This window comes from Penicillium bovifimosum (assembly GCF_028826915.1).
Source record: "Penicillium bovifimosum strain IBT 22155 chromosome Unknown utg000006l_segment0_segment0, whole genome shotgun sequence".
Taxonomy (NCBI): domain Eukaryota; kingdom Fungi; phylum Ascomycota; class Eurotiomycetes; order Eurotiales; family Aspergillaceae; genus Penicillium; species Penicillium bovifimosum.
The window spans coordinates 826,688-842,868 of record NW_026622715.1 but is presented as its reverse complement, the minus strand read 5'-3'; the positions used below and the strand labels follow the sequence as shown (position 1 = coordinate 842,868).

Below are 16,181 nucleotides of genomic sequence, written 5' to 3'. Positions count from 1 at the left end.
CTTCATCCTCACTCATACATCTGCCTACTTAAATGAACCAGTAGTACATGTATTTGAATCGTCTAATCTCTCTGAATCCTCCAAGTCTTTTCCCCTTCTCTACAAGATCCCAATCTTCTCTCCCAGTCGCCATCCTTTTCACAAGGCACCATGTCTACCCCGAGAAATTCTAACCACCGTGCATGGTGGAAAGAGAGCTCTGTTTACCAAATATGGCCGGCGTCCTTCAAGGACTCGAATAACGATGGCATTGGTGATATCCCTGGTATCATATCTGAGCTGGACTACATCAAGAACCTAGCCGTTGATATTGTCTGGCTGTGCCCGTCCTACGAGTCCCCACAGGTGGACATGGGCTATGATATCGCCGATTACTATAGCATCGCCGATGAGTACGGTACGGTTGAAGATGTCGAGAAGCTGATAGCCGGATGCCACCAGCGCGGTATGAAGCTTCTCATGGATCTGGTCGTGAATCATACCAGCGATCAGCATGAATGGTTCAAGCAGTCGCGCAGCTCCAAAGACAACAAATACCGGGATTGGTATGTCTGGAAGCCGGCCAAGTATGACGAGCAGGGCAACCGCCAGCCTCCGAACAATTGGGTATCTCATTTCCAGGGTATGCTTGCTGTTCCTCTTTCTAGTCGAAGAGATCCTCTAACCCGGAACATAATCTAGGGAGCGCTTGGCAATGGGACGAGCATACTCAAGAGTACTATTTGCATCTATACGCCGTTGAGCAGCCAGACCTTAATTGGGAGCACCCACCCGTCCGCGAGGCCGTGCACGATATCGTGCGGTTCTGGCTCAACAAGGGCTGTGACGGTTTCCGCATGGACGTGATCAACTTCATTAGCAAGGATCAGCGCTTCCCAGATGGGCCCATCCAAGATCCCCGTACTCCCTGGCAATGGGGAGACAAGTGGTACGCTAACGGACCGCGCTTGCATGAGTACCTCCAGGGTATAGGCCAGATTCTGAAGGAATACGATACCTTCAGTGTCGGTGAGATGCCTTTTGTCAAGGACGAGAAGGAGGTGCTTCGTGCGGTGCAATTTGATCGCAACGAGATCAACATGATCTTCAATTTTGAGCACGTTGACATTGACCATGGCAAACATGACAAATTTGAACCTGGTAGCTGGCAGCTCACCGATCTCAAAGATTTCTTTGAGCGTTGGCAGACTTTCATGTATGACAATGATGGTTGGAATGCGCTCTACTGGGAGAACCATGACCAACCGCGCTCTATTGATCGCTACACAAATGCCAGTGAGGAACACCGGCTAGTTGCGTCCAAGATGCTGGCCACCGCCCTGACCTTGATGGCCGGCACCCCCTTCGTTTACCAAGGACAGGAGCTGGGAACCAGAAACGTGCCAAAGGAATGGGGCATTGAGGAATACAAGGATATTGACTGTTTGAATCATTGGAAGAGGTACCTCTACTCCCTGGACCCTTGGTCCTTTTTGTGAGTGATGCGGCTAACGATCTACAGATTGCAGAAGCATGACAGAAATTCCCAAGTAATCGCCCTCGGGGAATACCAGAAGAAATCCCGCGACAACGGACGCACTCCAGTCCAGTGGTCTGCTGCCGAAAATGCGGGTTTCACTGGACCCGGTGTGAAGCCCTGGATGTCTGTGAACACAGATTACGTGCAGGTCAATGCCGAAGCCGCGGTCAAAGATCCCAACTCAACGTACCATTACTGGGCAACTGTGTTGAAACTGCGCAAGAAGTACCTTGACATCTTTGTCTACGGTAACTTTACACTCCTGGACAAACAAAGCCAGGAAGACTTCGCATACACCCGCCAATATGGCGATCAAAAGGCCTTGGTACTGTGTCACTGGACTGACAAGACCCTTGAATGGGATGCAACGAGCAACGGTATTACGGGCGTGAAGGAAGTACTGCTGAACACCTATGAGGGTGTTGAGGAAGCCTCCCAAAGGTTCTCTGGGGATAAATGGACCCTCAGACCCTTTGAGGCTGTCGTGCTACTTGTGTGATACATAAAAATGAGATCTCCATGTCATCAGACTCTGTACCTAGACAATTCCTACAATGAATGCATATCTACGCGAAGAATGCCAAAAACAACCCTCGAGAATGTCAATTCGGTATACAACACCTCCAGGCTCCGGCGCACTCCGCAAAATCGGGGCGGGTCCAGAGCTCTTATCCGCCGCTCCCCGCAGCAGATAAGCCTCGAGGTCCCTCCGAGAAACAGACGCAACCCTCCCCAGAATTACGCACGATCTCCTCCAAACATCCCCTCAATACCCCCAATTCCCTCCCCAAAATGACATCCACCGAACCAACGCTCCCACCACACCTCGACCCAAGAACCTACCCGCGCCACTACCACGATCCAACCAAAAACATCCATCTAACACTAACCTACAACCCCCTCGATGCAAACACCTATCTCTCCGAAACCGCCTCACCAGCAGCAGGCGCAAACGTTCTATTCCTCGGCACAACGCGCGACACCTTCGAGGGCCGTTCCGTTTCCCAACTCAGCTACACAGCCTACCCGCCTCTGACGATGAAGACGCTAACGACCATCGCCGAGACCGCTGTCGAGACGCACGGACTTGAGGGCGTGAGTATTGCGCATCGGCTGGGGTCTGTGCCGATTGGGGAGGCTTCTATTGCTATTGCGGTTAGTGCGGGGCATCGGAAGGCGGCGTGGAGGGCTGGCGAGGAGGTGCTGGAGGCTTGTAAGGAGAAAGCGGAGATTTGGAAGAGGGAGGAATTCGTTGATGGGAGGATGGAGTGGAGGGCTAATGCGGATCGGGATTCTGAGGGGAGGCTTTTGGGGGATAAGGCGGTTTAGGGAGTCGGATGGTTGGTTATGTCTCTCCCTGGGTTGTGGGTGATGCTGATGTGTTTGAAATTACAGGTTGCTGCGCTGGACTGGTGTTTCTGGGATGCATTGGGCTTTTGGACCTCGGATTTTACATTGCATACTTGGTTCGGCTGGGGGTTGTCCGGATATCTCGATTATACGTGCGGGTACCTATGAGTGACAGAAGGATTTGGAGCATGGCCACGATGTGAGTAGGGTATTCAGATGATTGAATAGAAATATTGTACAGTTTGCGAAGATACATGAATGCAAGATGCTTACTCCGTCTTGAGAGGCTTTCCCTCCCGCTTCCAGTCATTGATGTGCTCTAAGATGACCTTGGAAGCAGACTCGGGGGTGTCCTGGCGCCCGATACACTCGACGAAATCGTTGTCGGGATCTATGATAGATAGTCAGCATCCTGAAACATAAAAACCCAGGTTATGGAGTCTTCTGCGCACTCACCCATCAGGTAGAAGTAGATACTGTGGTCCACGAGGTAGTCCTCGCCAGGCTTGACATCCTTAGGAGTACTGAAGTACACACGGTACTGCTTGCAGACGTGCTTAATCTGTTCGTACGTGCCAGTCAGACCGACAATGCCGGGATGGAACTCCTTCAGGTACTCGCGGAGCACCTCGGGGGTATCGCGGACAGGATCGCAAGTAATGAAAACAGGCATGAAGAGCTTCTCATCCTTAGTAGCGGCCTTGACCTTCTCGATGATCTCGGCCATTTTGTCCAACTCGTCGGGGCAAATATCCGGGCAGTGAGTGAAGCCGAAGTAGACCTACAATGAAGCAAGGTCTTGTTAGCAAAATCCCATCCAAGTATACCAGGTCCACCCTTTTCATTTCTTCCCAGTCATCCGATAAATCACTCACAAAGCTGTATTTCCCCTTCAGGTCCTCTGCCGTGAACTCTTTCCCGTCGAGATCCTTCAACACGAACGGACCGCCGACCTTCGGCTTGCCAACGCCCTTGCTCATCTCCGTCATGCGCTTCCGCTCCAGACGGGCCTTTTCAACCCGGAAGTACAGCGTCATTCCGGCGCCGGTCAGCACGAAAAGCAGCGCGGCCTTCCACGAGAATGGGCCGGTCGCGTTGCGCTGTTTCATCTGGCCCATTGTCTTGCCTTTTGCGCGGAAAGCGGAGGTTGAGAAGTTATTCTGTGTGTTTATCATGGTACGCATGCTTTGTTCGCATCGTGGACGTTGTGCTTGGCTGTAGGCTCGGCATTGCACGGCGTTGTTCCGAAGGAGAGGAAGGATGCGTTGTGTCGGGGCGGATTCGATAGTAGAATTGCGGGTGGCTCGGCCTAGAAGGCCACTTGCCAGTCTCATTGGAGAAGACATTTTGGTTACTTTGAGACTGTGGTTGGGAAGAGGGAGGGTTGATGATCAATTGACTGCGGCGGGTGTGGAATTCGAGAATCTCCAGATCGACACCTCAATAGAGTTTAGTGTGTTTGCCTTAGGCATGAAACTATACTGCACTCATATGGTTCAAAGCCCTCTTCCTTCAACAACCATTGTTCTTGCTGCCCTCTTGTTATTTTTTCATCCTAGCTAACCGTGTACACAGTACAGCGACCGGCATGCCCCCCAACTATAGCCGGTCATATCATGGATGCCGGCAACAGGCCAGTCAAGCCGCCAAGCGGCCCTATCTCCTCATGTCCACAGGGGTTGGCCAGGGTTCACAAGGAAACGGTCGTCGGGGAAGGTGTAGTTGATGAGCACCTGATTGCTATTACCGAAGCTGAAAATGCTGGTAGTCAGAGGGTGCTACTGAAATCTGGGTTTGAGCGATTCCGCGAGTATGTTGAGGTCGATGGTAGTCAGACTAAAAATCTCATTGCATTCCGCTTTGTTCCAAAGAAGCAGTGATGAAATTTAAAGGCCTGCCAGTTGCAGGAGATATGATTTGAGGACCCCAATTTTGTTGTGATCGCCACAGTAACATAGCCCTAACATGGATGTATGTAATGAAACGAAACCAATTGTCTTGATCTCAAAATTCTCTTCTACCCTGGTGAGCAGGCGACCAGACTACATACAGATTCTCAGATAAAATCAGGGATGGGAGCATTGATTTTGATATTGGAACGACTCTAGGTCCTGAAATCCAAAACTGTAGTACCAACCAAACCCACCCTCCAGACAGCCGATTCATGACACCGTCTAGTAACTCGACAAAGCTCATTACTTGCAGTACTGATACCAAAGATATTAGTGACATTGTTAAATAAGTCATGGGGAGACAAAAGACTCACCCAGTTCTCACTTCCGGATTTCCGCACACACTTCTTGCCTTCGCAGCATACGCCGTCACCGGGTGTTCCACTACCGATTCTGCAGAGGTCCCCGGGACAATGGCAGGAAGGGAAGTCAGGGCAGTTGCCAGCGGCCATAGCCAGGCCGAGGAAAGTGGCGATCAAGAACATATACTTCATGTTGATGGACTGAGAGAGTTAGCGGAGGTCTTTTGAAGAGGAGGTGTTGCCATACCGGAAGATTGTAGTATAGAGAATCAGATAGAAAGATGATATGTTAGAAAAGATTGATGAATAAAGAAATTGGGATTCTGAGGAACACACCGATGGATATTTATACCTTAAAGTGCCGCAACAGATGCCAGTATAGCTGTCTAGTTTTATTGTTCCTGTTTAGGAAGAGAATGAAGATCATCTTGGCAAGCATGAGAAGTCGGACGCCTTGCAGTAACTCGGACGCCTTATTCTGCACGTTAGACCCTTTGATATAGTGACCTGGAGCCCTTGGCATAAGGCTGGAGGGAGGCAGCCGTGAATGATTATGCAGAGACCTCAGACACCCTAGAATTAACAGTGCATTGCGGGGGAGTGGAGTAAGGTCCTATTGTGTAACCAGCACTCTCGAATGGAGGCTCTAGTTGTCATCTTGGCAATAGACCCCGTCGATCTTGATACTACATAGATCCCATCTTAACAACGGGTTTTATTGTAAGGCCGCCAGTGCCTTGGCGTTAGGGCGTATTGGGCAGGCGAATTCGAAATATGGCTGTAGACAGATTATGGATTAACATGTACGAAATTCAGTCTTCCATTGGAGAATCATGTTGAAAGTAACTGTACCGCTCCATTGAGCTTCAAGAGATCTCTTGGAGAAGCATAGATTGGCCGGAGGGAGAAGATCAGAAGAGACAGAGAGCGTAACGTTATGGAATATCAAGAGTATAAGCTGAATGTAATGCATTGTCGATCTTCATTTGTTCATAGGCTCAACCTGGGCTTTCTTTTTTGATAATATTACGTATTCAAAGACAAGGGTGTAACTATACGAGGCATGTGCCACTAATATTCCAAATGAACGGCGAAAGACTTAAACAGTCTACATAGGTGACTATGTAGAGGATTTCCTCTGCCGGGTGGAGCTTTCCTATCTAAGCTGCCGCCGCTTTTATGAGGGTGCTCAAAATCAGGCTCACTGAGTAGATTTCAACACTCGCTAACCGCTGAGGGGATGTGTCGGAACAACAGCAGCAGTGGAGATCGGAGAACGGAGATACCATATCCCACTTAGATTAGTCATTGTTATGCCCATACAAATTGCCAGCCAGGGGCTTCATAGAAATTCAGACCTGTTGATATCCGATGGTTTGCATTAGCCGCCGTTCCAAGGGAAGACTTTCAGGTCAAGTCGTATGAGCTGCAACAACAAGGGTTACCTGATCGGATATAAGTCTGGAGCTTGGACGATGAGTGTACGAGAGCTGTGGGCAGTTTGTTCGTAGTGTCTGTGATGCCTTGGCAGACGCTAACCCGCGGTATAAAGTTGACGAACTAGTTACGGCTAGCCCCGGAGGTGAAGAAATCCGTACCGAATCCATAGTATGATATTACCAAAATGTCATTCCAATAAGAGCTTTCGTAGTTACAGATGGACTTGGATTCTCAGCGATGGTTGTCTACATAGTACGATCTTGCATACCCCCTTCAATTGGTGGTCGAGAGGACAGAGGTCTTGCAGACCACATTACAAGCTGTCTTCTGTACTATGAATGGTAGGGGGAGTTCTTTCATTCGGTAAAGAAGTCGCAGTGCGCCGCCAAAAACTTCAGCCGCGCCATGCATACAAGCATATCTGCGCCCAAATGACGTTGTCCAACAAAATGTAACCCTCCAAGATCAATCGGCAACGCGTCACTTCCCATACAGAAGACCTTCAAAGGACAAAAAAGTAACGACGGCTGCATGATTCGAACATGCGCCTCCGAAGAGAATTGATTTCTAGTCAATCGCCTTAGACCACTCGGCCAAACCGCCTTAATTGGGAAGTATTTCCGAGGATTCAGATTAGAAGCGGCAATGGCTTTAGCAGTCTGTCGGTAGGGAAAGATGGCGACGTCAAAAGTCTGCGAGCTAGAGAGGAGAGGCCGGGTGCGAAATAGGGTGGAAAATGGGAGTTGAACAATCTTCATTTCAGCCTCACACTCAAGATACAGGTATGATAAACTATTTTTTCTTCATCTCACATCAGACACTAGACAGTAGTTTGACCAAGCCAGGACATCGGTTCTTAAAACTCTCAAACAGCATCGGGGAACGGATGAGGGTTCTTAAGAGTAGCTGGAGTCGACCTTCGCGCCTTCGTGCCAATAAGGTGGTCAAAGGCAGGCGAGTGTTCCACACGAGGACTCATATCCTTCAAATCCCACAAGTACCCAAGAGTCTTCAGCACCGAAGTAGCACTGTACGAAGACGACTTCCCAGTGACCTGGTCGGTCCCGTAATTCTCAACATGTCCACGAGGCGTATACGGCGAGACCAACCAAGTCGGCATCCGTCCACCCAGACGATCAAAGTTAAGGGTGTATTTACTGCCATCAGGCGCAGACTCGGTATAGCTCTTATCATCCGGACGAACAGCCAGCGGGGGCGCGACATGGTCGAAGAACCCGCCTGTTTCATCGAAGGTGATGAGCAGAAGCGTCTTGTCCCATTGTGGGCTTGCGCGGACGGCGTCGTAGACTTGTTTCACGAGAACCTGGCCGAAGGAGACGTTTCCGGTTGGGTGCATGGAGTTTGTGTTAAGGCCGCAGCAGGAGGGGTTGATGTATGATAGTTGGGGGAGGAGGCCGAGGTAAGCGTCCTGGAAGAAGTTTTCGAGCGGGACAACGTTCTTCTTGGCGTTTTTGGCCGTCCAGTCGAAGAACATGGAGTCTGGCTGGAAGGCGCCGTTGGTGCCGTCGTAGTTGAGCCATGAGATGTTCTTCTCCGAGGCGACTTCGAAGACGCTGGGGATGCTGATGCCGGATACGTCGAAGCTTTCGTCGTTACTGCCGTGGCCGTCAGGTGTACCCGCAATTGCACAGAGACGGTTGGGGTTGGTGGGCTGGGTTGGGTGATTGTTAGATCTCTGTCTCGGATTGTAATTCAGATTGGGTTCGGATTGCACTTACACCAGGAACACAGGAGTGCCAGTAGTTGAAGGTGGTAAACTCGTCAACCAGGTCAACGAGGGTTGGAATCTCGTCCTCGGTGTAGTAGCCCATGACCTCCTCCGTTGCTCGCTGGGCAGAGATACTGGGATAGGACACCATCTGGCGCTCGACAAAGCCTTCCAGATTGGCATGCAATGTACCGTTGGCAATAGCCTCATTGTCGGGGCTATAGGTGCCGTAGAGCTCGTAGTTCACTCCGGTGACGGAGTGGTTGGGGTCATGGAGAACCGAGTCGTAGTTCTTGGCCTGGCTGTACCATTTCTTGCTGTTGGCATCACTCACTTTCTCGGGGTTCCAGAAGGGACCATTGTTGACAACGTTATCCAGTCCGCGGTTCTTTACACCACCCAAGATGTTGTCGAATCCGCGGTTTTCGAGCAGGATCCACACAACATTCTCGATCTTGTCCTTCAGGTTGGCAATGGACTCCTTTGATCCGGACTTGTAGCCAAAGGGCTCGTGATTGCCCTTGGCTACGGCTGCAGCCATGGTGCTGCCGGACAGACCAAGCAAGGAAATGAGAGAGCTAGTCTTCATCTTGTGAGGAATGGAATAGGTTGGAGAGATGTTGATGAAAGTGAGTGAGGAGGCCATTTCAGAGGCTTCTTCAGGGGGCTTTTATATCGTTGTTCTTGGGGTAGACGTATTAAAACATCCACATACTGACGGACTCGAAGACTCGCTGGCGGGGTTCAGCCGGCATTCGTGCCGGTGTACTTCCCCGCGGGCGGGCGTCTCTATGGCAAATGATAGACGTGATTGCGGCCACATGCTTGGGATGGGAGCTCTTAGAGGTATCGACTAGTTATCGCAAAGGTAAGCTGGAGTGGGATTAGTGGGTTACCCAGAGATTGCTCTGAATCTGACCTTCGGAACATTCCGACATACCAATTGCCTGGCCTCCATAGAGAATGGTGCAAAGGAAGACGTGCAATTGAGGGCAGCCCTGGACCCTGGTCCCCTCCGGGGACTAGTTTGGAAGTATATAAGTGGGTCCAGAGGGACCCATAGCGGGACGCGGAACCTCTTTTTGGCTAGTCTTGGCAGGCACACCAATCAAATCACTCCCGGCGGGCTTAAATCCGATGCCAAATCACCAATCAAGTGCCATTCTTGGCGCATGCGGACTCTAGTATCGAAGGCCAGTTGCCTTCCCTTATGTGCCATAGGTATCTTAACTAGGTAAAGCACATTATGCACATGTAGGTTGGCCTGTAAAATTATACAAATGCCGCATCATAAACGGACAACGGCTAAATGGGGACTTCCACCTATAGGTGGCTCACATTGAACGGCTGATATTGAAGAGCAGAGTGGAGAGAATAGGGTATGAAGACAGTCTAGCACTTAAGCCCCCGAGTAGCGAAGTACTCCTTCAGCTCTGATTCGATACTCGGACCCTCAAAGATTCCTGCAATATACTGGTCAGGTCGCAGCAGATAAACGGCGTCCTTCACCAGCCCGGCTTTGACATACTGATCATGCCAATCGAATGCAAAGACCTTCACACCATTATCCCGCGCCCATTCTTCAAGGTGCGGGAGAATCTCCCCATAGGCATGAAGCTGCCAACAGACATATCGCAGCGTTGAAAAGTTGTCCTCTTCGTCCATTTCAGCCCATGGAAGCCGATCTCCGGCCTGAACCGCCCCTTCTCCAGATCGACTAAGACTGCTCGCCCGGTAGTTGCAGATGAGCTGAGAAAGTCCCTTGAAGACCCGACCCCTAGCGGCATCAAATTTCAAGGCCAGTGGCGCAAGGTACGGAATGACCCAGGTTCGAACAATGTGGGGGACGAATCCTTTCGACGTAATGAGGGTGAACCCTGTGTCGGTCGATTTGACTATCATCATAGCGAAAGACCGGCGCTCCGACTCGTAGGATTCCAAAAGTTGGTGTTTTGCATCTTCGCTCATGTTTGTCTGTTTGAGGACTGTTGCCAACTTCCAAGCCAGGTTGATTGCGTCCATGATGCCGGTGTTCATACCCTGTCCTCCAGCCGGGCTGTGGATATGAGCCGCGTCCCCGGCAAGAAATGCGCGATTGCGGCGGAATTTTTCGGCCACGCGGTGATGGCTCCGGTAGGTGGAGAACCAGTTGACCTTTGTGATATCAATGTTCGTTGCTTTCGTGATCTGCGGCCGAACGTCTTCAAATGCGATCCCGTGCTCGTGTGTTGGTGATCCATGGTCATTGTTATCATTGTTCCTCTGGGTTGTGAGACCGACCACTCTGACATGACCTGCTTTGTTGTAGGGTACAAGCAGATTGTAAGTATCGTCCGTGAATATCAGGTGCCCTTCGCCATTGATGAACGTGTCGTCTCTAGCTTCGATATCCGCAATGTAGAACAGCGGTTCATACGTGTCGCCCTCGTATTTGGCTCCGATTTTCCGACGAACAACCGAATGTGCCCCATCACATCCAACTATGTACGATGCGTTGATGGTAGATGAGGTCCCTCCAGGCTGGTGGGATAGTGTAGCGGTGATGCTCGAATCGTGATCCACAAAGTCCTGCAACTTTGTCTTCCGCTCAACGTGAACACCAAGGTCATTCAGCCGTCTCTCTAGCATTGTTTCATGCTCAGATTGCGGCACAATCAACAAGAACGGATATGCAGTCAAGTCTTGGCCGAATTCCCGTATTGGAATTTGCGCCTTGTGCTGCCCATCAAACCAGAGATTTGTAGCCGGTAGCTTGTACCCGAGCTCAAGCAGATCATCGGCCAATCCGAGCTGTCTATACAGTTCTACTATGCGCGCATGGACAACGATCGCCCGAGAATCTTTTGCGGGAGCTTCTGCCTGGTCAACGATGTGGACTTTGAGACCTTGGTGATGGAGCCACAGAGCGAGAACGAGACCAGTTGGACCTGCACCCGCAATTAGGACATCGTAGACATCTGTTGGGGTTCTCATCTTGGCAGGTTGAGTATGGAGGATGTATCAATATAGAAAAAAGAAAAAAAAGTGATAAGAGATGATTCCCACGTAGAAAGTGAGTCTTTTAGGTACAAAGTCAGCGCTATAACAGGCGAGAACTGTAATATTCTAAAGCCAATCAATCAACACATGAGAGCCCTGAGCTTCAATGTCGGTCTTTCGAACGCCGACCCCGATGGGTGTGGGCCGTGTGACAGCCAAGAGACCCGTGCGGGCTCGGGGTTTCGCTTGCCGATCGGCCGGCTCGGCGAGAAAATCGTGGGCGACCACGACTTGTTTGTGTTGTACACGATGCATTTTGTCGAACCTCTGGATCTGCAGCATGGCAAGTCCTTGCTACATGGTGCGTGGGACCGAATGTCGAGCGATCGGCAGCCATGTCCAAGCTGTAGAGACCCAAGGCTGAGGGTTGAGACTCGAGTCACGACAGCCCATACGTTGTATCATCTGTTAAAGATCCTTGAAATTGGCTGAGAAGATTATCCCATCCAGACCAATCCTGCGGGCTATCGCCAAATAGAAAATCAAAGTTCTCAGCCTCCGGTACAAATTGTGAAACCGAAAGGTCGTGGCTGGGTTGACCTTGTGACTCGGCACCACTCTCGGCGACCTGGCCCTGCCTTCCTGGTTGGGGACATGAGCTGCTTGGTGCGTTGGCTAACAAGGATGCAACAATGGTTGGACAAGGCGTTGGTGTGCGGTGGTTGAGATTACACTCTTCAATGTATGCCCGCCAGGCTTTAATCATCAGGCTTTGAATGGCCTTGTGGAGGAGTCCGAGGCCTTTCTTGCCTAACCCTTGGAGATGCCTAGAGTAGACATTTCCAATCAACTGCCAGACTTTTTCCTTCTCTTCCGGGTCGGTCCGATGCCGCAATTCTGATAGCATGAAGATTATGGCGTCCCACGGCATGTGATTAATCATGTGCCACGAGAATTTCCGTACTACTAAACAGTTCTGCGCATAGTCAGTGTACTCCGTCATCTTGAGAGAATACTCGAATATGATGTCTTTCTCTGCTTCAGAGATGCGTTTATTGGGACACTGGTATTGTCGAGGGTGGTGTGCCATCAGCCGGGTGTAGTATATAGCTGAACGGGCCATAATTGTTGTTGCTATATGTAGCGGAATGGATTTGTCACAGTGGCACAGAAAGTCACCTTCCAGGTGTCTTTCAAGTTCATCAATGGCCTCATCCTTGTCCCTTAGAGACATCGAGGACGACGACAAAAAAGCCCACGGACTGGTGTTAGGACTCTCGCTTTGATTTGACAGTCGATGAAGCCATTTGCCAAGCGCACTCCGAGTTAGAACAAAAATCATCTCTGTCGGCCCTGGCTTATCGTGAGCCACGGTCATGCGAGGGTCAAGGTCGCTGTCATTTGCGTTCTTTGGTGCTTGAACGTCAATTGTGGCTGGAAGGGGTGTTGATGCCACACCGCAGAATTGTGCAGATGTGGCATCTATGAGAATAAGCTGGAGCCAGATGCGACGGCGCATCTCAGTCTCGAATACTGAAAGTCCATGTGCAGATCCATCGCGGTGGATCCCAATTCGTTGCGCAACCCGAACTGCAATTCCACATAATGTCCAAATAGTATGTGGGTCAGAGAAAGTGCGCATGCAAAGCTACCGAACTCCGTCAGTATGGACCTGATCCACATGAAAGCAAGGAGGGCCCACCAAATACAGCATGAATGCCTGAAGAACCGTTGAGCTGGATGTACGAAGTAGCGCTGCGTTCTTGAAGCCGAGTTGGGCTCCTCGTTTGTACTTTGATAGCAAAGTTTCCTTGATTTCCCCAAATGATGTTTCGACATCTTCTGCCTCCATAGAAACCAGTGCCATGCAGTATATAGCGAACATCAAAACTTCGAGTTCTCGGCTTACTTTGGACAGATCACTCATAGCTTCCAAAATTTGCTGTTGCACAGTTGGGGCATGTATGATTTTGGTAAGTGGGTTCACATTCTCGAGGAATGTCTGCCACAGTTTGAAGATATGTATGGGATCTGGATGAAGTTCTGTGAGAGCATATCTAGTTGCAGAGCTTGAGAGTACCGTATACTCGTCATCCATGTCCTGGGCTAGGTCATCGGTACCACTATCTGATACATTGCCCAGTACATCAGCTGCATTTGGGAGCTAGCAAGGGTGGTTAGACACGGTATCACAGGGAGTTGTAGAAAGCTAACCTCGTCGCTGACACTCGTCCAAAGACCGCTGATAAGTCATGTAAGAAGGCTGACGTTGGGCTAATGCAGAGCAGATAACTCACTTGTCGAGGTATATGGATTTTCCATCCTTCAGGATCATCCTCCCAGATCCATTTTCTAATGGTTTCGTTCGGCGATTTTTCCCAGCAGGTAGATTGTGAGTGGTCGAGGCAGCCTTTGCGACTTCCGGACTCCGTTTGAGGGACTTCTCACGTCCCTGAGACTCAGTCCCGGTGGTCTCTTTGTCCCTTTTGCGACGACGTGGTGGTGGAGCACGGTAGATACACTCGACACCCACCTTTGAGCAATTTGAGCAGGGATCTTGCCTATCGCATTTGACCTTCCGGTTGTGACAGACCGTGCATGAAAAGGATGCGGGTTGTTTGGATGGCGAGTCTGTCGCCCGGTCACCATTCAACGGAGCAGTTGAATCAGCCATTGCTGCGGTGCACTTTTAGATGACCCCAGTTTTATCAGAATAGATTTTCATGATTTGGGTGTTCCGTCGATCAATTAGATGGCGACGACGAAGAAAGGATGCGGATAGCTGGATACCTTCGAAGAATGTCGTGGTTGGGAGGTCCGAGCACCTCTATCATGCCTTGGATATCAGGCATTCAGCCCACTACCACGGTACCACCACGCCCACCCCACCCTACCATAAACCAGTTGCGAATATGTGGAAGAACTCCATGGCAGACTTTCTGTTTAGTGTTTTTCCACTTTCCAGACTACCTAGCCTGCAGCCTAGGGATATGTCATTCATCGCACGACCTACTCTGCCGAATCGAATGCTTCTTTCCCGGGCAGACATTATCGGGTTCATCGAGGCCTGTACCTATTAAAAAGCAGTTTGTGCCCGTTAGTGCCTAAGTGCCTCCACTCGGTAGTTATATGATTATGATAATTTCGTATGTGCCTGCCACTATGAAGAGATGGAACCTTGGAAGGGAGGAGGATAAGATCTTAGCCCGAAGGGATGGAAGTACAGTATAGAGAAGTTGAGAAGCTCTTACGAGGTCTCCCGGCGCCCGATGGTCTTGGGAATTAACTGCGACGCTCAGCTTCGCCTAGCCCTATGCCGTGAAAGGCAGGCGGAAAGTCACCGGAGAGGCAAAATCCGTGAGTCGAAGGACAACCAATCGGAGGGACAGAATTCAAGCCGAATTATCTCCGAGGTCGTTTTGGCCGTAAGTAAGGCGTCGCAACAAGCGTCGCAATGATATTTAACCAATTCCCTATGTAAAACACGAAAAAGGATGGCCAAAGCGATGTGGAGCTGTCAGAGGTCCTATTGAATAACACTGTGCAAGTGATTGTGTTTTTGCCAGTATGGCTTGTTTTTAAATTGATTTTCTAGTTACTCCTTCTATCTCTCTCGCTCCTTAGCCCATATCCGCTCCTGGAAATTTGGGTGCGTTTTGCCAGTCGATGATTTGTGAGGGGTGAGCGGAGAGGTCGGAGATAGCGGGAATGGTTCAACTCCCAGATAGAGGATGGCATCAGCATTCCTCTTGAGCTTGACGAGAATACTGACTTTGACGGATGAGTGCATGTCCTCTAGCCAATGTCGATCGTCAAGGAGTAAGTGGCCGCTCGTCTCCGAGTTTCCGACCTCCATGACGATCGTAGGATTGTTATCAGAGGCCGGGCCCCAGCATCCATCTGGCTCAGCAGAAATGTCCCCAAATGTGTAAAGTGGGGCGAGATTAGACCAAGTTGTGGCCCGATCTATTCCGGCAGCCTGAATGGTATGCTCTCCTTCCAAGTAGATGAAAGGTATTCTTGTCACTGCTCTTCGTCGAGATATTTACGACGGTTCGGGCTTGTCACATCCGAGATAAAGGTGACACCAGGATAGCCAGCAAGATCCGCGAACAGCGCATATGCGCTCTGGAAGATGAGGAGAGTCGAGGTTGTGCTGTAGATCCCGTCGAGTTCTATGGTGTACGCAGGTGGGAGGGTCTCCATCCACGTGAGGAACCTTTGGAGCTGTTCCTGCGTCATGTTTTCGGCGATGCGAACCGAAAACACTGCACGCAGAGAAGGGGTGATCGTGCTCGGATGAACCCGCGTGACGCCAGTGAAACGGAAGCAGACGGATACCCCTAACTTCGCTTGATGTGTTGGCTTGACAGCGGGGCTGTTCGCTCGAATAGCCGCTATCACCTCCGAAAATATCACGAAGCGATGGCCATCGCGCTTGCGCCGAGCAATCTCGCCCCGCATTTTCCGGTCAAGGTATTGCGCGGTGGTGCAAAGGCCTCGGGAGTGCTGTCATCGCTCGCAGAAAGAATTTCGACCGTGCGAGTCGTGGGATTAGATGCCCGCGTTGCGACATGCGAATAACAGCAATCCAGGACGAAGACAGTGTCTGTGTCTCCGATATCCATGTCCTGGATATCCCCCGCCACCGCCAATGATCCTCTGGAAATTGAGGCTTCGGCGGGACCGGCCTTCAACAGCAAAGAGCTGTCCAGTGTTTATCGCCCCATGCCCAGCATAGTGAATCGGGACAATATATTTTCCAGGCGCTGTTGCTGCACGTCGGAAGACGCGCCGAATCGCGAGAATGAACATCCCAGGAAGGGGGAAGATGCACCAGGGCAGAGAGTTAAGTAGCTCCATTCGAAAGAGATGGGACGATCGGTCACGGTGCGTCCGCAGCATAGTGG

The 16,181-nt window shown here is 50.6% G+C and overlaps 10 protein-coding genes across 10 annotated transcripts; 3 read left to right on the top strand and 7 right to left on the bottom strand.

The window, feature by feature from the left end:
• Positions 1-150: 150 nt before the first annotated feature.
• N7515_007959 (alpha-glucosidase) lies at positions 151-2,018 on the top strand (the record flags this gene model as incomplete). The annotated part of the gene is made up of 3 exons (XM_056668703.1): positions 151-622; positions 682-1,441; positions 1,502-2,018. 3 exons carry the CDS (start codon positions 151-153, stop codon positions 2,016-2,018), a joined length of 1,749 nt encoding a protein of 582 aa, XP_056518533.1.
• A 293-nt stretch (positions 2,019-2,311) lies between these two features.
• On the top strand, positions 2,312-2,848 carry N7515_007958 (molybdopterin synthase catalytic subunit; the record flags this gene model as incomplete). The annotated part of the gene is made up of 1 exon (XM_056668702.1): positions 2,312-2,848. The coding sequence occupies one exon, from the start codon at positions 2,312-2,314 to the stop codon at positions 2,846-2,848; it is 537 nt and encodes a 178-aa protein (XP_056518532.1).
• Positions 2,849-3,138: 290 nt separating this feature from the next.
• N7515_007957 (SCO family protein) lies at positions 3,139-4,215 on the bottom strand (the record flags this gene model as incomplete). The annotated part of the gene is made up of 3 exons (XM_056668701.1): positions 3,139-3,260; positions 3,326-3,650; positions 3,706-4,215. The coding sequence occupies 3 exons, from the start codon at positions 4,213-4,215 to the stop codon at positions 3,139-3,141; spliced, it is 957 nt and encodes a 318-aa protein (XP_056518531.1).
• Positions 4,216-4,485: 270 nt separating this feature from the next.
• On the top strand, positions 4,486-4,749 carry N7515_007956 (uncharacterized protein; the record flags this gene model as incomplete). Its single annotated transcript, XM_056668700.1, has 1 exon — positions 4,486-4,749. The coding sequence occupies one exon, from the start codon at positions 4,486-4,488 to the stop codon at positions 4,747-4,749; it is 264 nt and encodes an 87-aa protein (XP_056518530.1).
• Positions 4,750-5,064: 315 nt separating this feature from the next.
• N7515_007955 (uncharacterized protein) lies at positions 5,065-5,315 on the bottom strand (the record flags this gene model as incomplete). Its single annotated transcript, XM_056668699.1, has 2 exons — positions 5,065-5,076; positions 5,136-5,315. 2 exons carry the CDS (start codon positions 5,313-5,315, stop codon positions 5,065-5,067), a joined length of 192 nt encoding a protein of 63 aa, XP_056518529.1.
• A 2,113-nt stretch (positions 5,316-7,428) lies between these two features.
• Positions 7,429-8,881, bottom strand: N7515_007954 (putative phosphatidylglycerol specific phospholipase C; the record flags this gene model as incomplete). The annotated part of the gene is made up of 2 exons (XM_056668698.1): positions 7,429-8,235; positions 8,303-8,881. 2 exons carry the CDS (start codon positions 8,879-8,881, stop codon positions 7,429-7,431), a joined length of 1,386 nt encoding a protein of 461 aa, XP_056518528.1.
• Positions 8,882-9,684: 803 nt separating this feature from the next.
• Positions 9,685-11,265, bottom strand: N7515_007953 (putative FAD binding monooxygenase; the record flags this gene model as incomplete). The annotated part of the gene is made up of 1 exon (XM_056668697.1): positions 9,685-11,265. One exon carries the CDS (start codon positions 11,263-11,265, stop codon positions 9,685-9,687), a length of 1,581 nt encoding a protein of 526 aa, XP_056518527.1.
• Positions 11,266-11,397: 132 nt separating this feature from the next.
• Positions 11,398-11,586, bottom strand: N7515_007952 (uncharacterized protein; the record flags this gene model as incomplete). Its single annotated transcript, XM_056668696.1, has 1 exon — positions 11,398-11,586. One exon carries the CDS (start codon positions 11,584-11,586, stop codon positions 11,398-11,400), a length of 189 nt encoding a protein of 62 aa, XP_056518526.1.
• A 124-nt stretch (positions 11,587-11,710) lies between these two features.
• N7515_007951 (Zn(II)2Cys6 transcription factor) lies at positions 11,711-13,945 on the bottom strand (the record flags this gene model as incomplete). Its single annotated transcript, XM_056668695.1, has 4 exons — positions 11,711-12,919; positions 12,974-13,435; positions 13,486-13,513; positions 13,569-13,945. 4 exons carry the CDS (start codon positions 13,943-13,945, stop codon positions 11,711-11,713), a joined length of 2,076 nt encoding a protein of 691 aa, XP_056518525.1.
• Positions 13,946-15,294: 1,349 nt separating this feature from the next.
• On the bottom strand, positions 15,295-15,735 carry N7515_007950 (uncharacterized protein; the record flags this gene model as incomplete). The annotated part of the gene is made up of 1 exon (XM_056668694.1): positions 15,295-15,735. The coding sequence occupies one exon, from the start codon at positions 15,733-15,735 to the stop codon at positions 15,295-15,297; it is 441 nt and encodes a 146-aa protein (XP_056518524.1).
• Positions 15,736-16,181: the final 446 nt, after the last annotated feature.